Here is a 22,914-nt window from a genome sequence, read left to right on the forward strand (position 1 = left end):
GAGTGCAATACACTATCTAGAAACCACTGCTGAACTTTCCCTATCAGGGGCTACTTAACCAAAGCAACCTGTACTACCTGTCAGACAAGGGGCAACTAGAATCCATTTATTCCTCAAAACAGAAACATCCATTGCAGCTGTGCCTGTAACTGTCCCATTTTAGAAACATTTGTTAACCAGAGAAGCTAGTGCTTATTTTGTGTCTGTCTTATTGGGAGCAAGGGAGGAATTCCCCAGGGCTGCAGATCTCCCTGAAACCATGCTGGTGTCAGATGGGAAAGGGATCCCTTCGTTTTCTTCATATATCTGGGGATACTTCAGTAGTGGATGCCCAGGAATGATCCCTGATCAGGCTCTGTTGGAGCAGCCTGAATAGACTGCAGTTGCGCATGGCTCTAGTCCAGCAGTATATTGGATGAATCTACAGACAGTGCAAGGGAGTGTGAGCTATTACTTACCTGGGGTATTTCTGCTGCCATCTGATTGGGCATAACACTTTGAAGGGATTGTTACAGCCTGTAGCCAGACATGAAGCCCCATTTTAACATCCATCTTTGTCTGCTTAAAACCATGCAGGGCACATAAGAGCAGGAAAACAGCATATTCTTTGAAAACCTTGGAGCAGGAGGTTTAGATATGCTGGCTCAGTGACCGTGACCAACTGTAAGCAGAGATAGGAGGGTGGTCAAACTAATTGTTGACCAAGAGGTTGTACATCGCGCCCTTGACTTAACCCATATTGATACGAACACATACCCATCCACGGGGGAAGGAATCTCCCGCCCAACAAGAACATCCGGCAGTCCTAATTTAGTTATCTTCCTCTCTTACAAGTGTAAATTAACTTGTAACCTGCTTGTAAGAACTGGCACCACAAAATGGACCAGTAAAATTTGGCCTCTTAAGATAAGAAAGAGAATACGGGCCCCCAGGGGTATAAAGATAGGTCCAGCAGCGCATTTTCTCTGAGTGTCAATCTACCATCTATCTGCTGGTCGGGTTTGGTGTTTGACCTCCCGAGGTTCCAGAGGGGACGCCCACCTCGTATTCGTCTTTCCAAGGAATTGAGAGACCGGCCCTGGCCTGACACGCTGGAGTCGAGAGGCACAGAAGGGGGTAAAAATTGTACCTGGATGTGGTCCTTTGTTTAAGTATATATACATAGTGTTAGAGCTCTTTAAAGATTAAGCTGTCATTTGGTACCATTATTTCTATTTTTCTATCTTTACCTTTTTCCTGTAACCATTTTAAGATCTATATTCTGCTAATAATTAAGAAATAGAGCAATAGCCATTGTAACCATATGATTTATAAGTTCCTTTAATAAACCTGTAACTGTTTAAGTTTTAACCTGACTCCTTCAGTTGCTGTAATAGAACCAAGCACAATTTAAAAGAACTTCAGCCGGTCATAAAGGGACAGACATAGGGAGAGCTTGGGCGTTTGGATCTGTGTCACTCCCAGGTGACAAGATCCGTTGGGGCACCTTTCCAGCCTTTCCCAGGCTGCCCGCTGCGAAGGAACTTTGTGTTCTAGCAGTTAAAATCTAAGGTGTAATAAGCTCTTCCTACACACTGGGGCGTCTGTTAGCCTGTTTGGCTACCCTCTGCGACGGGACCTTGGTCCTAGCAGTAAAGTCACGGACGTTAAACACTCGGGGCTCCTTTCAGCCTTCTGGGCTGCCCGCTGCGACGAGACTTCGTGTCTTAGCAGTTAAAGACTTAGGAGACATACCCACACACACTGCCCTGACCGTCGGCTGACAGCCCACAATCTGGATCAAGCCGGAATTGGCACTCAGCAGGTTTCTGTGAATGTGTGGAGCACTTGGAAGTGCTGTAGGAGGAAAAGTACTAGTGAAGTGTACATTAGATTTAGTCATAATTTTATGTGGTGCTAAGATTTCCTGGTTTATGATCCCTGGGCAGGCTGAACTGAAGATAAATATTGGCAAGTGACTGAGAAGCTCTGAGCCAACTTGGGGCTGACTCAGCTGGTATCTGGAGTTCCCAGAGAAGGCTCAAGCCTGATTCTTCTTTTATAGTCCCCATTATATTAGCAACACCTATTCCTTGCCTTGTGCTTTCAGATGACAACTGTGCTGCCAAAGGGGCTAGAACCGACTGCTGCTCAACCACGGTCTGTGGTTCTTAAGGCTTACGGAGGAGTGCAGGGCTCAGCTGCTGGAGTGGCCTCATTAGCCCATCCTAATATTTTGTATAAAAAGGCTGGTCAGCTGCTCCAGTGGAGAGAAACCTTTATAAAGTGCTATCAACCTTCAGACTTCAGGCTCCCTAAGAGGTTCGGAAGTAGCCTCCGCCATGGCCAGCCTAGGGCACGATCCGAAGCTGCTGAGCTCATAGGATCTCAGTCCATTGATGGCTTTGGTCTGGGCCATCTAGATCCACAAAGGGGCCTGGGTGCCTAACTGCCATGTAAGGTGGGTTAGTGTAACCACTGAGGTCCTCAGATGCCCGCCCCACACCTGACCCTACATATCCACCATTAGACATACACAAAATTGCTGAGTCCCAACATTGCTGAGCTGCTCCATTGCCCTAGGTCGTGTGGCTAAGCCCCTGAAGAATTCTAGGTATTCTCCACCAATCCCTCAGGCAGGGCCTGGTGTAGGGATGCTCAGAGCACATCCATCAGACTAGGCCTTACACACCAGCCAGGAATGAGCTCACTGGAAGCCACTGGGGCTGGCTGGCAGGTAGGTGTTATACCCGTGAGTCTGGAGAGCTCCCCTGGAATTGGGAGAACCCATCTGTGAATCCCTGCTCTGTCTAGTTTGCAGCTGGTACTTGGCCCCAGCTCCACCACACTCCAGGAAAGTGCCCTAGCAGCCGGCCATTGGCTACGAAGGGTGGGCAGATCTCTGGTTTGTTGTGAAAAAGGCTGACCTGCCATAGGCTGCAAACTCTAGGAGAGGCTCAGCCCTGAGAATGCTCAGGAGAGGAAGGTGCCTGCTTGCTTAAGGGATGGGGCTCATGCAATCGGATCTGCTCAGCATTTTCTACTGGCTAGTCAAGCCACTCCCCACTTAGCTTGCTGATTTCTGCAGCACACTTTGTACATAATTGTCTCGCATGGATACTGCATTCAAGAACAGATCAGTCATGGGGTCTCATCTGCCAAGGTGGCTCATCCCGTGTCTGCATTGCTCTGCATGGAGTTATGGAGCTGAATTGGCTACCTAATACTCAGCTGAAGGGCTTAGAAAATTATACACATTGGTGATGTGCAACTGCCCTTGCTCAAACAATTTTTGCCTATTTCAAGCTGCTTGAGGAAAGACACGAATTCACAGAAGGATCAAAGAGGAAGGGAATGTGCAGGCCTACCACATGTTGCTGTGCAGACTTGTGTTCTCTAATAATGAGCAGATATGAGGAAACACTGCCTGGAAACTGCGTATAGGATGCTCATATTTGGGCCCAGTTGACTAGAAACTCTCTCCCACAGAACATTACTTTTTGGTGCTGCAGCCATCTCTGTTTCTGTGTAGTTCACAATGGCCTCTGAGGAGATTTCTCAGAATTTGTTTTGGCTCTCCCGAACCCTAGGGAGTGTGACAGCTGATTGTTTCCACCTTGCATGGACAGCAGGACCACAGCAGTCACGACAGAGACTTCAAACAAAACTAAACCGTTGTTCCCGGAGGACCAAGAATAATAGAGATAATGCACATTTGATACATTTGTTCTTTGATTCTCTTGTTGTGCTGACATGGAACATCTTGGAGTTGGCTAAAAACGACACCTTGAAGTCTTGGGAGAGCTAGAAGAAAGGCAGAGATTTCACTAACCCTTTGTCAAGATAGGACAGAACTGCAAGCGCCAGGAGGTTGCTGGCCTTAAAACAAGGCCCAGGCTGAATACTGTGGTTTGAGGGAGTCTAACCTCCTGCTCCTGAGTCCGTGGTTGATTGTTTTCAATGTTGATTTTGGCTCCTTGCATTAGGTTTAAAACACAGCCTGTGTGGCTTGTAAATGGGAATTGGGAACTGCATCTTATACTGAACTTTAGATTGCATAAAACAGACAAGCTGTCTTCTGAAACGACTTTGCTACCCTTCCAAGTTTTTATGTTTTTAAAAGGAGTCTGTGTCACAATATTTCTTTTATATTTATTTTTTACAGTAACCGCTGCGAAGGATAAAACTTAACATTGCTTCAGAGGCACTTTAAACAGGCGTACTGGTTTGTGATCGAAGGGATGCTTGTGAGCCCTTGGACTGTAGCCACTGCTTGGTTAGTATGCTGCATGAACTGTTCTGTTCTATTTATTCAAATTCTTATACCATATTCACATCCCCCTACCACCTGAGCACTCACCGAGTTGCAGTAAGTGATGTGGATGACATATATCACATGATAAACCTTCTCCGTTTCTCTCTTGACAGGGAAAATGTTTGTGTAGATTTAACAAACAAAGCCTGTAAATATCAAGCTACACATTGGTCTGCCAATGTAGGTTTGATTAAGAGTGAGCCACTTGGTTTTGATTTAAAAATACCAAAGCAGAAAAGAGCAGCCTATAAACAATTGCATAGACTTTCCAAACGTACACAGGAAAAATAGAAGGTAGGCCAAATTTGGGACCTACAGCCTTGATCCAGAATCCCTGTAAGAACAGGGAGTTGGACAATCTTGCAATGATTAATATGGGACATTCTGCCTGCCAAATATGCAGTAATTGCATCTCGACAGTTCTGCTGCTGTTTGTTTTGGGGGGGAATTATTTCTGAATTTCATTATTTGGTGTAATCATTTTCTTTTTTAAAACCTCTCAATAGCAAATGGGACAATGTTTGGGGACATCTGCCCCTGACTCAAAAAAAAAAAAAAATCCAGGATCTTATAAGGCAGTAGTTCTGGAACCACACAGGAATCATATATATAGTAGCCCAATGTCTGTGAGGGTATGTCTACACTACCCCGCTAGTTCGAACTAGCGGGGTAATGTATGCATACCGAACGTGCAAATGAAGCCCGGGATTTGAATTTCCCGGGCTTCATTTGCATAAGCGGGGAGCCGCCATTTTTAAATCCCCGCTGGTTCGAACCCCGTGTAGCGCGGCTACACGGGGCTCGAACTAGGTAGTTCGGACTAGGATTCCTATTCCGAACTACCGGTACACCTCGTTCCACTACCAGGTGTACCGGTAGTTCGGAGTAGGAACCTAGTCCGAACTACCTAGTTCGAGCCCCGTGTAGCCGCGCTGCACGGGGTTCGAACCAGCGGGGATTTAAAAATGGCGGCGCCTCGCTTATGCAAATGAAGCCCGGGAAATTCAAATCCCGGGCTTCAGTTGCACGTTCAGTATGCATACATTACCCCGCTAGTTCGAACTAGCGGGGTAGTGTAGACATACCCTGATTCTGTAACACTGTAGCATTTGGTGTTGCCCCTGGGGGGGGGCGTTGTTGCCTCCCGCTGTGGCACTCGGCTGACTTCTGCGCTGCTCAGCCAGGCCACCGCACGGGAGCAAGCGGCACAACTGGCCGTTTGGGGTCCGTGCTCCCCATGCAGCACCCCCGTGCTGAATGGGGAGAGCGGGGCTCAAACGGCCACTTGCACTGCTTGCTCTTGCATGGCGGCCCGGCTGAGCAGCGCAGAAGTCAGCCGAGTGCCACAGCGGGAGGCGAAGGGGGGCGGGGCAGTGACATTCACAGCCAGAGGGCGGTGCCTGGAGCCGCTGTCACGCTGCACGTTACTGCCTCTTCCCCATTCACCTCCCACCATGACGCCTGGCTGACTTCTGCGCCACTCAGCTGGGCTTCCACAGGGGAGCCCAAACGGCCGCTTGCTCCCCCGTGGTGGCCCGGCTGAGTGGCGCAGAAGTCAGCTGAGCGCCATGGCGGGAAGCGAAGGGGGGCAGGGTGGTGATGTGCGGCATGACAGCGGCTCCAGGCCCTACCCCTGGCCGTGAACAGACCCTGGCTGGGGGCAGGGTGCAGGCACGAGGGGAAGGGGAGGTGGAGGACAACTGGGAGACTGCAGTACTGGGGTGAAGGGAAACAGTGCAGGGAGGCAGCTGGAGCTCATAGGCAGCCACTCAGCTGGGCTGCTGCGCGGGAGCAATTGGCACAAAAAGCTGTTTGGGTACTGTGCTCTCCATGCAGGAGGAGGGGACGAAGAGAAAGGGAGATGGAGAGAGAGGCAGGAGACGGAGGAGAGCTGAGAGAGAGAGAGGGGAAGGCAGTAGAAGGAGGGGAGAGAGAGAGAGAGAGAGATGGAGCAAGAGACCGGAGGCTCAGGAGAGAAGACCGAGATAGAAAGAGAATAGGACGTGGAGGAGAGATCTGAAAGTCCCATTTTATGACGGGCTAATTGGCTAGTCTTTTTATAAAGAATAAATCCTTGCCTTAATGTAACCCTGCCTGAATAGAGGTAGGAGCATGTGGCTGTCTTAGGACACCTCAAAAGAGAGAGTGTCTTGTTCCTGGCAGGTAGGTGGTAAGGAATATTGCATGGACGCATTTGCAATTCAAGTATGATTTCTGTGTAATTTTTCTTTAGTTAAGGCAAAACTAAATTTTCCTTTAGTTAAGGAAAGAGTGGTGGGGCGGAAGCAACAATAGAGCACAGTATTAATGGTGAGGTGAGCCTAAAAACAAACTAGTTCAAATAAAATAAGACCAGACCTACACATTTATTCAAACCCAAACCTTTGCAAATGTTCAAGAAAGCTCATCTGCATTTTGTACCATTTGTTATGCTTTTGCAGCTGGTGTGAACCTTGATTCTGCAACCAGGATGGGATAGGCCAAAAACCTGATGAGAGAGGCTGTTCTTGAAGTATTTCCAACTGGACTGGAGTCAGGAGCGTATGGAAATTGTTCTTACACCCTCAATACCCATTGCTTGTGAAATTTCCAACCCACATTTGTAAATCCAACTGGTTCAGATAGTTTGGACATGAAGGTGGCTAGCCATATGGAAGCTCAGAACCTGTGAGTCTGGCACTCTCCTAGGTGAGATGTGCAGGGCTGATGTTAACTGCAGCAGCAAAAGGAGAGCCTCCGTCCCCCAATGCACAGTATCCTGGGATGTGTTGTTGATAAGTGTGATTTTCCCCCCCCTTAATCTCTGTGGCTGCAGTGCGGATAGATGCTGCACGAAGGCTAATAAATTAGGTTCTGTCACTTAGGGATTTCCTTGGAAAGGTTACGTTGTAACTGAAAATGTGTAACTTTTGATTAATATGGTTGCTTTTCCCACATGGGCTGTTAAAAGCAAATGTGTGTTGCTGAGTAGGGAGGGATGACCACAGAAAAAGAAATAAAATAACACGAGGGTGAGAAATGTAGTTCTAGAGGCTCCCAGCAGGCTTGTCTTAGGCTTCACAGGCCCAGTAGGGCCTCAGAGCCCCATTAAGCCTTAGGCCCTTTTGGGGAATACGCTGAATGGCCTACTGGTTGAGCTCATAGCAAGACTGGGTTGGCTGTTGGGAGTGGGATGCCCTGTTATGCACCTGCTGTTTTTTGGAAAAGGTTGACATGGCAGTGGCTGAGGGCATGAATTTCACTATGGCACTAGTTACAGTAGTGGTGTTATATAGACAAGCAAGATGAAAGCTTCTGTAAACGCTTTCAGTGTGTTGCATGTCCAACTAGTCAAGCAGTCCCCTCCCAGCTCTGACAACAACCCTCATCCTCCGCCCCTCTGGGTGCCCTGAAAGATTGGTCGATTGGTCAATTAACTTCAAGCTTGATCTGCCACCCTGCCATGACCTGCCCTGCTGCTGTTCACGGCTCCCCGCAGTGCACTTCAATGCTAAGTGCAGCTTCTACTGCACTTTTCTAGGGTTGCCAGATGGTTTCAGCAAAAATACCGGACACATTTGACATTACATCACAATCAACATTACATCTTATTTAGAAAATACCCGACATTTATATTGTCTCAATTTGGATCCTGAACAGAAAGCTCAAATACTGGACTGTCCAGTTGAAAAACCGAACACCTGGCAACCCTACTTCCCTTCCCCACGTGGCTCTACCAACACACAATCCTGCCACTCTTGGGCTGCGTCTAGACTGGCATGATTTTGCGGAAATGCTTTTAACAGAAAAGTTTTCTGTTAAAAGCATGTGCGGAAAAGAGCATCTAAATTGGCACGGACGCTTTTCTGCAAAAGCACTTTTTGTGGAAAAGCGTCCATGCCAATCTAGATGTGCTTTTGCGCAAAAAAGCCCCGATCGCCATTTTTGCGATCGGGGCTTTTTTTCGGAAAATAAATCTGAGCCGTCTACACTGGCCCTTTTGCGCAAAAGCTTTGCACAAAAGGACTTTTGCCCAAATGGGAGCAGCATAGTATTTCCGCAAGAAGCACTGATTTCAGACAGTAGGAAGTCAGTGTTCTTGCGGAAATTCAAGCGGCCAGTATAGACAGCTGGCAAGTTTTTCCGCAAAAGCAGCTGCTTTTGCGGAAAAACTTGCCAGTCTAGACGCAGCCCTGGGATCTTGGCTTTACTACTTAGTGACAGCATAGGCTGCTAAGTCAGTATGGAAGTTGGAGTTAAAAGTTGAACCTAACAAACTCATTTGCAGCTGTGACTCAAGTGAAAGTTTAGAGTGCGACACTCAAGATGACTAAATCAATGCAATCCCATTGCTCCATGTTCACAGCCTTTTATTATTATTTTTTGCATTGTAAAAAGCCGTGAGTACACTTTGGTTTCCATTTTCAGGGCATCAGTACATATGTAATTACCATGTCGTTACAAATTAAACGTGTGGTTACTTGTTTAAAAATGGGTGGTTTTGTTCTTGAGCACTTTAGTCTGGCCAGTTTAAGACTAAACCATAGCAAAATGGCTGTCTGCTCTGTGAATGGAAAAATGGGCTGATAAACAGACTGTTTTGTATTACTTGGCAATCACAGGTCGAGTTGTCAATTTTATAATGAAGTCAGAGCAGACTGGCTTTACAGTTCCTGGTAAATAAACCACGACAGAACCAGAAAATAAGGACACTGACTTCAATAAATATATTAATAAAATAAAAGCCAATTTTAAAACATCCAGAGGCTGAGCTGAAAAGATTAGTTCATGTATAAATGAATTAATAATCAAGATAAGGGACTATTTGGCAATTTTCCAGTCAGCTTTTGTTATGAATAACCTAAGCATACAACTTTGACACTGGAAAACGGGGCAATTATTCATTTATTTGTTTTATTTTGGCAAGCCTAATAACAAATATTTTTAACACTGGATGACATTTTCCAAACTCATGTCTGAAATAAACAAATGACAAACACTAATTTTCCAACAAACAAGGTTTTGACTTTTATTAAATTCAGAGCAACAATAGATTCCAAGGTTACAAAAAAAGAGCTGAATGCTACTGCATGAAGTTTGTCCTGCTCTAGTATCGGCTGGGTGCCCCACACTGAACTTGAGAATGGACTAAAGAAGTCATAAGCAAAATTAATGTTTCTGTTTTTATTTTCCCTTGTACTAGGGTCAGTTGGTTGTTTTTTCCCTTAGTAGCAAAAATGCTTCTTTCTGGTTCGTTGCAAGCAAAAATAAATGAAGTCCACACTAGCATGGTAATTTCTTACTCAACAGCCCCTGTTGGGGAGGCATTTTCAGCCATATTTTGGTGGAATGAAGTATCGGGGTGTCAGTAAATATTAAGCTGCAATGAAAATTAATATTGCATGTCTTAGTTTTCCTTAATAATGCATTTAGGGCCCAATCCTGGCTCAGCTTAAACACAAAATTCCCACTTGGTTTCCACATGAACAGAAGTTGGGTCTTAGCAGCTATCAGTTTGGGGCACTATACCATTTTTTTATAAAGTTGACTGTCTGAGAGAAAGCCACAATTCTGCATATGTAATTAAAGACAATTATACATTTTACATAATCACAAACCTTGCAAGGACAATAAAGAGTTAACAAAAGCAGTATATGGGCCATGCTGTGACTGGGCTAAGAGCTGCATGGATTATTTGCCTCAGATGCCCAAAACCTAGCTATCACCTTTGAATCACAGAATGTAAAAACAAATCTAGTGAACCGGCCTCATTATTCTACCTGAAGTACCTGTCTGCAGATGGAGTGTCAAGGTTGCTGCTTCCTGGGCAAAAGCATTTGGTCAACCCTAACACAGTTCCTACATAAACTCAATTACCAATTTGCTTCCCCCATGCAATATCAGTTCTTAAGTGGAACCAAAATGTGACGGTGCAGAGGTATGAACAGATCTAGGCATAAATTTCTCTTGCTCTAGAGATCTACCTTGAAACATGGTGATGAAACACATACCAGTTTCCAGCATGCTACAGTTCTTTGCCTCAGATTGAAGAAAAGTGTTTTGCTGTCAAAAGGAGAGCAACCTGGTTTCTCTCTGCTGTCCTTCCAGTGCAAATATCTCTGAAATATACAGCTTCTCAGACCAATACTGGCACTGGAATACAGCATATATTCCATTTGAACAACACAAGGATGGACCTTTCAAAAACCTGGTCACTAGTACCAGAAAAAAAAATTAAAAGAAAGCTTCTACTAACACAAATAGACACTTAGGCTATGACTACACTACAGGATTTTTGCACAAAAACGGCGATTTTGCACAAAACCCATGGAGCATCCACACCTCAAGTGTGTTTTTGTGCAAGAAAATTTACAGTAGATTGGCAGAACAGAGGGCTTTTTGCGGTGAAGGTATACCTCTTTCTGTGAGGAATAACTCCTCTTTGCCCAAGAGTTCTTGCACAAAAAGGTGTGTGTGGATGCTCAACAGAGATTTTTTGCGCAAAAAGAACCTAGCAGAAAAAGCACAGGTGCTCTGATGGCCATTCTATTAATGGCCATCAGAGCTTTCTTGTGCAAGAGCATCCATGCATTATTTTGCGATGCGCATTTTGTAGTGTGGATGCGCTTTTGCAATGTGCTTTTGTAGTGTGGACGCACTTTTGCACAAGAAGTTTTTGCGGAAGATCTCTTCCGCCAAAAGCTTCTTGTGCAAAAAGCCTGCAGTGTAGACGTAGCCTTAAGGAGCCATTTTCTGAAGGAGATTTAATCTGTCTCAGCGTGAACCTCACAAAAATTGTTGTTTAAATCATTACTATATATAGACATCTTTGGTAATATAAAAGGATATATCACTTGTTCTTTTTAGTTTTGAACATGAAGGGAGAAATCAAAGTTTTCCGTTAAAAGCATTTGCGGAAAAGAGCGTCTGGATTGGCACGAACGCTTTTCCGCAAAAGCATTTTTTGTGGAAAAGCGTCCGTGCCAATCTAGACGCTCTTTTCTGCAAAAGAGCCCTGATCACCATTTTCGCGATCGGGGCTTTTTTGCGGAAAACAAATCTGAGCTGTCTACTCTGGCCCTTTTGCAAAAAAGGACTTTTGCCTGAACGGGAGCAGCATAGTATTTCCGCAAGAAGCACTGATTTCAGACAGTAGGAAGTCAGTGTTCTTGCGGAAATTCAAGTGGCCAGTGTAGACAGCTGGCAAGTTTTTCCGCAAAAGCAGCTTCTTTTGCGGAAAAACTTGCCAGTCTAGACACAGCCAGCGGGTGGAGTTTTCAAATGCACTTCAGCACTGGCCTAACTCTTGTTCCTTTTGAAGTCAGTAGTAAAACTTAGGCCAATATTGAACACTGATCACCCCACTATTTTTTTTCTTACCAACCATACTGCAGATTACATGGGTTTTACTCTCACTCCATGTAGCTCTTTAGAAATATGCAGAAGGGTGTAGTTCTGGCTCCTTGCCACATTACGAATTCTTCCTCCTTATGCCCATGACTCCAGGAGAAAATGCATTCTTGTATATGAGAGAAGAATAATCCTGTATAATTGGAGGGGTACTTGCAAGCTATTTACACTTGTATTCTGGAAAGCATTGCCAAACGGCTTAATGAGCCCTGAAGCAACATAAACACATAAGCTGAGCAAACTGTAGTATTATTAAAGACAATATCTACATTATCATATGGGTTGTGGGGTTCTCTTTGTTTTATTTAAGCACAAGTAGAAATAAAAATGCAAAATAAAATAAAAAGTACAGAGGAACATGTCAAATCAGCGCTTTGGCATTTCTCAAGCCTTTTTCCATTTTGCAGTAGCCACTGGAAGTAAACTGAAGAAGAAAGTATTTAAACCCCACAGTGAATACACATGCCAACAGATGTGTCACTGATCCTAGTTATTGTGAATGGATCCTTCAGTTATTCCTCTAACAATGCTGAACAAAGCCAGATTTTGAATTAAACAAAAAGTGATATTGAATAGCTTCCAAGCAAAAAATCTAACTTCCCATTACAGCTGATACCGCACAGAAAATACTGGGGAAGGTCAGTAAAGGTAACTTAGTTGTAATGTACAATATTGGCTGGGTGGATCATACTTCCAGTGAGTCACATGCCCCTTTCCTAAAGGATTTACACTTTGTATCATCTACAAAAATGTTTGCAACTTGTGCATATAGTGCCTGGCACAGACAGCATCCTCACTCTCTCACCCCCCCCCTTGTTCAGTATGTGGTTCTGTCCATCAAACGGGGGTGTGGGTAGGCAAGCAGTACATTTACTGTAGATCTCTGACCAGTCTTTCATTGACATTCTAGAAGGGTACCAAATAACCCAGCTCCATGAGTATACAAAGGTGAAATCTTGCATGTACTTGAACAAATGTGAAATACATGCATTCCTGCATACTCAAGATAGCCTCCCCTTTCATTGTGGAGTGAGCTGTGCTGTGCCAAACCAGCCTGTCATTGTATTCATCCGCTAACTAACTGGAAAACCACAGTGCAAAGAAGCAGGCTTTGGTATAAGCTGATCTTTTATCTGGTATATTTTCAAAGTCAGTGGAGCCTTACACCAGCTGGTTATAATCACACCAAAATGTCAATATTTTATAAGCCTTCAAAGAGGAAAAAAAAGATATTCATAATACCAGAATAACAACTGGCTGATATTAAAAGAGCTTATTCTAGTCCTCACAAGGAGGAACATAGGAACGCTGTGATCAGAGCCATGTCCTGCAGGGGAAGAAAACTCACTCACAACTGCTGAAAAGGTATTTTTCTGAAAAAATGCAACCCCTTAGGGAAATTGTGTGATCACTTTCTGCACTGAGAAGCACTCTGCACAGAAGCCCGAGTATGTCATCACAAAGCTTGGGAAGCTACTTCTGTTTCACTCTAAGGCTGATGGTGGTCCCCAACTCATGAAAGGCCCCCAATAGCAGCAGAAATGCCACACTTCTTTTGCCTGAGGGAGGAAGAGTTGGGGGGAGATTAAGGGTGTTAGGCTGGAAAAGCCTCACATACTTGAGGAGAGTAAACTGGTAAGGATCCACAGGCTGAAACCTCTGATTCTCGATGGCTGTGTCTACATTGGCCCCTATTCCGTAATAGGGATGCAAATGTAGCACTTTGGAATAGGCAAATCCGCGGGGGATTCCTTGAAAGTAGGAATAAGAGATCCACCGGAAAAGAGCTTATTTTCCGGAGGATCGCGTCCAGGCTGGCGCTTTTCTCCGGCTTATCTACAAGCCGGAAAAAAGCGGCAGCCATGTTAATGCAAATGCCGCGGGGGATATTTAAATCCCCCGCGGATTTGCCTATTCCAAAGCGCTACATTTGCATCCCTATTACGGAATAGGGGCCAATGTAGACACAGCCCTAGTGTATAAAGGAGGCATATGGCAAATTTAATCTTCTGGGGGATAGTGGGATGCCCTATTATGCAAGATACTCATATCTTCCGCTTCAAAACCTGGTTCACCAGCCAGTCCTGTCAACATGGCTCTTGTTGCTCTGTTGAGCTCACGATATGAGGGGAAGGTCTCAGGAGTGAGCACAGAACCACCAGGAGACACAGGGTCAGATTTCTGCATGTATAGTACCCACCCCTTCCCCAAATCTGAATAAAATTCCTAGGTGGGCCAATGTGTCCTTAGGAACTCCAGGGGGATGATTCAAGCCAACTTTAACCTGATTTGAAGAAACACACATTCCTCTTGGAAATACAGTAATTCCTCATTTAACACTATAGATGCGTTTCTGAACATGTTTGTGCTAAGCGAAAATGTGCTATGCGGGGGTCAATTTTCCTATTAAAAATAATGGAAAAGGTGGGGGTTGCATTTCGGGTGGTGGTGGCAAAGTCAATTTTTTGTTGGTACTGGGTCGTCAACATTAGATATCGAGCAACACGAGATATCTAGCAACTCAAGTCACTGCAGTTTGTCAGAACACAAAGATAAACACGTGAGTGAGCGGAGGAGCGCTGTGACCACGTGTATTCATCCGCTCATGTGTATTACCACTGTTTTCACCAACTTATGCTGCTGCATGAAGTAGTCTCCCACTTGATTATTTTCATGTTATTTCAGGGACAGTCATGTTATTTGAAAAACGTTCCCTAAAAAAAAATCATGCTTTTGCGAAAACGTGTTAAGCAGGCACGTGTTAAGTGAGTAATTACTGTACTCCTGACCCTGAAAGCTGCCAGTAAGTGAAAATGACAAACCTCTGATTGTTCTTGTTTTGAATGACAGTGTGTGTGCATGTTAGGCAGTGTTCTCCAGCTGGCATCTCAGTAGTCAGGCTGCAGTCTGATGACACACTGTCATCTCCATGGGGCTTGGGTCTGGGCTTTGCTTGGGTGCTGATTTTACAATATAGGGATTTTAGTGACATTGAGAGGGCTTGTTTTTTTTCCTTGGTGGACATCAATTACTAACATTAAGGGAAGCTATGGGCACCCCCAAGTAAGACAGCATGCTCATTCCCTGGGAACAGTCAAGCAACAAATCAGGAGACGGGGGGCACATGACCTTGCATGCTCCCCCACATACATCGCCTCTGATCTCAGGTCATGTACAACTGTTTCCAAAAGAATGCAAAAGATGCAGAATAATCCCAAAGTCACTATGCCTCATAGAGTCCGAAGAGCCAAAGTTCCCTCTGCTTTGCTTCTGGGATTCTTTTCAGTGTTGGCTTCTGAAAGACTGCAAAATTGCTGGATAAAGGGCAAATGAAAACACCACTGGAAAATCTAGACCTGCAGGCACCCATGGTGAGCTGAACAGATGATGGGATGAGACAAGTGGAGACTTCAGCTATCCAAAGGGTGCAGGCTAGAGGCAGAGATGAGAGGAGACTTCAGGCACTCATACTGCACAAGTGGTTTCCAGAGGGTAATTTCTTTGCTGGTGTGGAGGAAAAAAAATGTTCGAAATTGGAATGTGATCACTAGAGGTCTGGCCAGTCTTTGGACAGACTTAGATCCAATTTGACTCACAGTCCACAGGAAAAATAGCCTAGATGGAAGTTAGCCCTCTGTAGTCTTCATCTTCCAGAAGTCATAATCTTCATCAATGCTTTTTACTGACATGACAACACGCCAAAGATTATTGTGAACTGGGTATTTCTTTGGTGAGTAAATACGTAATGCTGCTTTTAGATGCTGAAAGGACGAGAGTGTATGGGCCTGGGTGCATGCTCAATGCAGTCTGGCATAAGGGTCAGCATGGTATGATATATGGGTCTACATGTATGAGCAAACTGGTGTGGTATAGGGGTCTACGTACATGACCAGAGTAGATGATAACAAGGATTTTCTCCACAAATGTACTGTCTGATTTTGAAGTGGTCTGTTTCTCTGTCCCTTTCCTGTCTCACCATTTTTAATTCACATGCCTCTTGAAGACATGATGCAAATAAAAAGGAAAATACCTCAGGTTAGTCAGAAAAATAACCCACATTCCCAACTTGCATGTTTAACCTACTTCTTGTTTTGTTTTAAAGAGCAAACAAATGGCGGAATTTCTCCCAAGCTGAAACTTCCTGTGGCACTGGGCTACCAAAAGTCACTGTGGAAAATACACAAGCAAAAGGGTATAAACAAGACCCACAAAGTCACCATGCCACAATGTTTATAGAAGTGCAGAGCCATCCAGACATAGGCAGAAGCCGTGGCGGGTAGTTCAGTTCAGAAGTACCCCAGAAAAATTGGAAATCAAAGAAGTCCCAGCAGGTTGCAGTTTGGCACTGTGCATCGTCACAGTATACCGCATCTTTAGAGGAGACGCCCCAAGGCACTGCAGTACAGTAGTGCAGAGAAAACAGGCAGGAGATGGCTGGAAGGGAGTGGAGGGGAAAGGAGATTGCCTCTGCGACATCACTGCATGTGGAAGTAGATGGGTTTGACTTTCCCAGACAAGATCTTGGGAACCTGGACGGAGATGATCTCAGCCATCATTTCGGGGAAGTCCACGCTGACCATGTGTGATTTAATTAAAAGGTCAAACGTAAATTGGTGCAGCTCCCTGGCAATCTAAGAAACAGAGAGAAAGTAGGAAGGTTAAACGAATGATATTGTTTATCCTGCTAACATTGCGGTGACTATACAGGAAATATCAGCAAGTACTATGTTACAGGATTGGCAGCTGTGCAATAAGACTCAATAGTTTCTGTTGCTCGGAAGCTACAAACTCTTCTGCATGTGGGAACAGCCAATACCTGCCAATTATTGATCCTGAGAAAGAGCAAGTGAGCAATCCAGTGCTATGGGACTCCTGTTCTTAGTTCAGCAGGCACCAGACTGTGGTTCTGCTCTGTTTAAGTGACTGTAAAAATGGCAGCTTACTCAAACTGAGACCAGCGCCTTGTGTATGTGCAAAGTCATGTCTGCTGGCTTTGTTGAGTAAAATCTAGTTTCTCTTATCATTTCCCTACAGAGATACAGCTGTGTGGAAGTGGATGGATTCTATACTTCCTTGTCTATCACCAACAGAACTGTTAACCAAGTGCTGACTGCAGAATAAATACATACACTTATTTTAGTCTTTCTACAGTATTCCATTGTATTTCCCTTTACTTACTGCCAGAAATACCTTCAAGACTGAAACTACTGAGGCTAGATAACTGCTAATCTGGTTTAATTATCTCAGACAACTGACAGGTTTGTGGGTACTGGTGTCTTAGATCATATTGTTTCCTGAAAGTTTTTCTCCCTTTTTCTTTATTATCAGTGACACTGGCATGGGAGCAGGATCTGTGTCAAGAGTTTGTCTGCCTCTGAGCTCTCACCTACAGAAATGCCAGTAAAAGAGAGAAGAATTAAAGAAATAACACCAGGTCAAAATCCTCCTTTTTGACATTTCAGCCACAACTTATGAAGCTGAGTCCTTATACTCCTTACATTTCTTGTTTGGATCTGCAAGATTCCTGTCCCACCACCTAAAAATCTCAGAATCCTAACTGAGACTGCTAGACCTCAGCTCAAGTTATTATTGTTTTCAGATTTCTGACCATTCAATCCCCTCTTACAGGCTGCACAGTGTCCAAGAGCTTGGTGAGCTGGTAGAAGCGCCGAGAGCAGGATGTGGGATTCTTTCTCTTGCAAGAGATGATACGATCAAGTTCCTTTATGTAATTCATTCGAAGTTCATCAAAGAACTTCTGATTCTTCAGGCCATCCACCGGAACTGGCATAGGAACAGGGAGAAGAAACAATCATAATGTGGAGAGAAAAGAAAACAAAAGGAACAGGAAGACTGAACCTCCCCTTGCCTCCCTCACACATCCCCAGACATTCCTCTCATCTTCACTTCCCCTGTGAATGATTGAGACTCGATGTCTAGGGTTGAGAAGTGAGGAAGGGGGATTGCACCTCAACAAATGCAGCCTTTGTTTGGGGCTGTGATTATTACAACACAAAGGTAGTTCCACCAAGGCATCTCATTTTATTCCTAAAGTCAACTCTCTGCCTCTCAGCACAATGGGGGGAGGAAACTACATACAGGGTCACACAAGACATATCAGCAATTAGTCTGCTCAGAGAAGGATGGCTGCCACTCACTAATACTGAAGAGGAGTAGAGCCTTCATGCAGAGAAACTCCTGGGGAGTGATCTGAAGCCACCCGAACTCTTGGGAAAGATGTCGCATCCTCACACACTGGCTGTACATTCTGGATTTGTGCATTCGGTACCTGGCAAGATGCATTGGTGAGAAGATTAAAGCATTGCTGGTCTGAAATGCAGGCTGACTGAAAAATTACCCAAAGACGCAACACCTTTGCATTTACCCGAAGCATATTCTATCAAGTCTCTATCTTTTGTGGGATCTCAACAGCAGCATGACTTAATTTAGGAAAGTTTTCCAAAACACCCTGTTGCATCTGCTTGATGGGGAATGGAGGATCATGTGGGATAATAAGGATCACCTGAGCTTCTCACTTGCAGAAAAATTAGGGCAACAATGTACCGTATTGAACAAACCACAAGGGGCATGTGTCCTTGTGTGAGTGCATGGAGGAAGAATCAGGATTTGTGTGGAGCACAGTGCTCAGTCTTTATGTCTGTGGTCTCAGGGATGACAATAGGGGAACGTCAAAATCCTCATAATTATTTTTTTTACGTAATTTAGCGGAGGAGCAATCAGACAGTAACATGGCAGGAATTTCCGATAGTCCGTTGCCATCATTCCATGCTGGTAAAGTAACAAAGCAATAGTTCTTAACAGGAAGCAGATTTTCTTGTCAAGTCTCTAATTCCCTCCTAATCCTCCCCCCCCCCCATACTACCCTATACTCTTTTGACCATTGTCTACATTTTCCATGGATTTCTTCACTGTATAAACACAGAGGTGAATCAGCTGCAAATGATCTATGACACAGAGAGGCCTGAGCTTCTAATACAGCAGTTTGAACCTGAAAATCAGGGGCTTCTGGAACATACATCAATGCACGAGCAGCTGAAGAGATCAGCAGCAGCTGAAGAAGCAAGTGAGGAGGGATCCAGAACACCAGCTGAAGTTAAGAGACTGCTATCAACCCTACAACACCCCCAAGACTCAGTAGTCAGGTGCTGGAGACAGCACCAGTGTATTGTGGAGATGGGGGAGCAGTCAGGCATATCATTCAAGCATGCCTAATGGTTACTGTTATTAGTCATGAGAGCAAGGGCTGCAAAAATGAGAAAGGAAGGTAAGAGGGAGAAAAAAAGGGAGACAAAATAATAAAGTATCAGAAGGAAGAAGGGAAGGAATTGTCTGGAGATTAAGACTGAGCCCTGCCTAATTCGGCATCAATACTGAGATATTTCCAGCCTCCTCAGGTTGCAATAAAACAAGGGCAATGAGCCAGGTCACCAACCCTCCTCTTTTTGGGGACTTGATAAAGAGGGACCAGATGCTGGGACTGGGGTCCCTGACATCACAGGACATTGGAGCCTCACTTGGCTGGAGTGCTGGATTTGGTGTTCAGGGGTTTCCAAACAACATGAAAGGGAATAGGGTAGTTCTGTGTGGAAAAGGTCACAGATGCCTCATGTTATAAAAATACTTGCAGTTGTCCCATTTCACGCCCCAGAACATGTATACAGCTGATTTATGACTTGGCATACTAATCCCTAGTATGTTACCAGGACAAGTCATTACTCATCTAGGCCATTTGCCACAATAATCTGTTCACTGTCAGCTATGCAAAGCTCCCCTTTATTGAAGTATCTTGCACTTTGTAGGGTGCTTTGTGCAAGTACTTCTGTTGCTATTGACTCTGCAGGGATTATCATACTGTCAGTAAAGCCAGTTAACAAGTTCATTATATCTTCATTTATAAAACTGTGCTGTGGGTCTGAGAAGGCAACAGGCCTGAAGGAGAAACCCATCGAACTCTTGATTTAATAGAGACCCCTTTTCAAGGAAGGCAAATCAGCTGAAGGCAAGTGTTTTGACTATGTATTGAATGAGGCGCTTGGACACACTGGCAGAGAGGGTAGTGTAAGAACTCAGACAAAGAAGACGACATTCAGACAGGCAAAGGAGAGAGTAGGTGGTTTCAGAATGAACCTTGTGGTACAGCGCTCTCTGAACCACCCTTTGAAAAGCCTCGTAAGAATAGTACGGTCTGGCTGATGGGCAAAACAGAAAGGTGTCATAAAAAAGCTGCTATTTTTAGTCTGGTTCATTAATTTATAGCAGTAGTGAGAATGTCTGCGAAAGAGCAACTGGAGTCTGAACACTGCCAGAGCATCTCCTGCCTCTCTCTGCATTTTAAGTCATGCTATATCTCTGATCATGCCATAGCAATGTCTCCTGACCCGCCCAGCAGCAAAAGTCGAGCCACACTGGCTCTCTGAAGCACAACAGGATCTCAGGGATCGATCTCTTAGGCTACGTCTAGACTGCAAGCCTCTTTCGAAAAAGAGCGTTTAGACTACAACCAGTACTTTCGAAAAAGCTAGCTAGGCAGTCTGGATGCTCTCTTTCAAAAAAGCACACTTTGTATTACATAGCGCCTTTTTTCAAAAGAGCACTTTTGAAAAAAGGCATTATTCCTCATAAAACGAGGCTTTCCGCCGTTGAAAAAACTGATGTACTTTCGAAAGAACGCAGCAGCAGTCTAGACGCAGGGGAAGTTTTTTCGAAAAAACCCTGTAGTCTAGACACACCCTAGAGGCAGCACCACCTTTTTCTGAATGAGGAAGCTATCTGAATGCAAACTCCAGGCCTGGTGATGAAGGACAGAAGAGGCTCTGGAGCCCCCCTTCAGCCTTTGGCAGACTAACACACAGAAAACCAGCAACATTCTTGAACTTTGAAATGTTGTGAGCCATGCTCGGAGTGAGGTTATCTGACCTATGCTTGTAGACAGCACATTAGATATTTGTCCTTCTTTTATTCTCTATTACAACATTTTCAACATGAACAATATCAAATTATTGCTATTTAACACTTACTCATTAAAGACCAAGTCGGGAGCAAAGTAAAGCATTCTGGAGTTAACATTGGTGAAAGATCTCCATCCCATGGCAAAAATCATTAGACCCATCCAGGAATACTGAATTAGTGCCATTTGGTCATCCACGTGCAGGTTACGGAATCCTACAAAAGGCCATAAACAGATTACAAGGTCAGTCTGGATTCAAACAATTCACCAAAACTTCTTTTTTTAATATAGTACTTTAATTCCCAATCTGTGCTCCTGGACTTCAGAAAGTTAAGAAACAGCAGTCCTCTCCATAAGTCCCAGGTTACCAATGTATTCAGCCACGAACCAGCACATATGGGATGTCTGCATACACAAAATAACTCATTCTCTTCTTCCAGGATTGTTGTAAGCATGACACAAGAAGTAGTTCTGCTCTATTCTGCACTGATTAGGCCTCAACTGGAGTACTGTGTCCTGTTCTGGGTGCCACATTTCAGGAAAGATGTGAACAAACTGGAGAAAGTCCAGAGAAGTACAACAAAACTGATTAAAGATCTCAAAAACATGACCTATGAGGGAAGATTGAAAATATAAACGGAGTTTGTTTTGTATAGAAAAGCGAAGCGTGAGAGGGGACAGGAGAACCATTTTCAAGTACATAAAAGGTTGTTAAAGGGAGGAGGGAGAAGAATTGTTCTTCTTAACCTCTAAGTATAGTACAAGAAGCAATTGGTTTAAATTGCAGAAAGGGAGGTTTAGGTTGGGCATTACACTAGGGAGCTATTTCAACCTAACCCCCCTTATTTCAAAACAAGTGGAGTGTCCATATCACTAAGATCATTATTTTGAAATAATGGGCTGGTTATTTAGAAATCTGTACTCCTGCTTTCCTTAGGGAATAATGCTTATTTTACTATTGTTCATTTGAAATAATGGTAGTGTGGATGCTCCACTGCTGCTATTTCGAAATAACTACTCCCCAGACTAAACTGAAGTAATTAGTCCCCAGTGCTTCCTGGGGCTATAAGTTGACGTAGCTCATCCACAATAACGGAGCCTGCCTCAGATGAATTTCAAGGCTTCCCCATAGTTGGGACACACTATTTTTATTTTGTTATATTGGGAGTTATTAAATCTATATTAGTTATTTTGAAATAGTTTCCTAGTGTAGACATGGCCAGGGTGGTTAAGCACTGGAATAAATTGCCTAGGGAGGCTGTGGAATCTCCATCACTGGAGGTTTTTAAGAAGAGGTTTGGCAAACATCTGTCAGGAATGGTCTACTCTAGACAATACGTAGTCCTGCTGGGAATGCTGGAGACTAGACTAAATTACCTCTTGAGGTCCCTTCTGGTCCTATAATTCTATCAGATGACAAAATTGCAACCTTGATGTATTTCAATGTGGGAGTCATGGCACTAGTATAATGTTAGTAAACTGGACCCCTCCAAGTGAGAAACTGCAATTGTGAGTTAGGTCGTGTCTAAACTACACCCCTCTGTTGGCAGAGGGATGTAAATTAGACATATCAAAAGTGCAAATGAAGCCAGGATTTAAATATCCTGCGCTTCATTTGCATAATGGCCACCACCGCTTTTTTTCCAAGCGAGGCTTTTCAGAAAAACCCTGGGGCTACGTCTACACTGGCATGATTTTCCGGAAATGCTTAAAACAGAACAGTTTTCCATTATAAGTATTTCCGGAAAAAGTGCGTCTACATTGGTAGGATGCTTTTCCGGAAAAGCACATTTTCCGGAAAAGCGTCCGTGCCAATGTAGATGCGCTTTTCCACAAAAAAGCCACGATCGTCATTTTCGCGATCGGGGCTTTTTTGCGGAAAAGAAATCTGTGCTGTCTACACTGGCCCTTTTCCGGAACAGTTTTCCGGAAAAGGACTTTTGCCCGAATGGGAGCAGCATAGTTTTTCCGGAAAAGCACTGGTTACAGTAGGAAGTCAGTGCTTTTCCGGAAATTCAAGGGGCCAGTGTAGACAGCTGGCAAGTTATTCCGGAAAAGCGGCTGATTTTCCGGAATAAGTGGCCAGTGTAGACACAGCCTAGCAGTTTAGATGGTGCATTTTTGACAGAAATGCCTTGTTTAGAAAGATCCCGTACTCCTCATTTTTTTAAGAGTACAGGATCTTTCAAAACAGGGCATTTCTGTTGAAAATTCCCTGTCTAAACTGCCGTGTTTTTTTGAAAAGCCCCATTTTGGAAAAAAG

General features: G+C 44.3%; 1 protein-coding gene across 1 annotated transcript in view; it reads right to left on the minus strand.

Moving 5' to 3' along the window:
• Positions 1-9,273: 9,273 nt before the first annotated feature.
• The window catches only part of AR (androgen receptor), a 137,364-nt gene continuing 123,723 nt past the window's right edge, over positions 9,274-22,914 (minus strand). The window contains exons 5-8 of the mRNA XM_006125241.4: positions 20,722-20,866; positions 17,842-17,972; positions 17,310-17,467; positions 9,274-16,314 (exon numbers count right to left, since the gene is read on the minus strand). Coding sequence (XP_006125303.2) covers positions 16,159-16,314; positions 17,310-17,467; positions 17,842-17,972; positions 20,722-20,866 — 590 coding nt within the window. The 3' untranslated portion in view covers positions 9,274-16,158. The remainder of the gene's footprint in view (positions 16,315-17,309; positions 17,468-17,841; positions 17,973-20,721; positions 20,867-22,914) is intronic.

Source organism: Pelodiscus sinensis, chromosome 13 (assembly GCF_049634645.1).
Source record: "Pelodiscus sinensis isolate JC-2024 chromosome 13, ASM4963464v1, whole genome shotgun sequence".
NCBI classification, from domain to species: Eukaryota; Metazoa; Chordata; order Testudines; family Trionychidae; genus Pelodiscus; species Pelodiscus sinensis.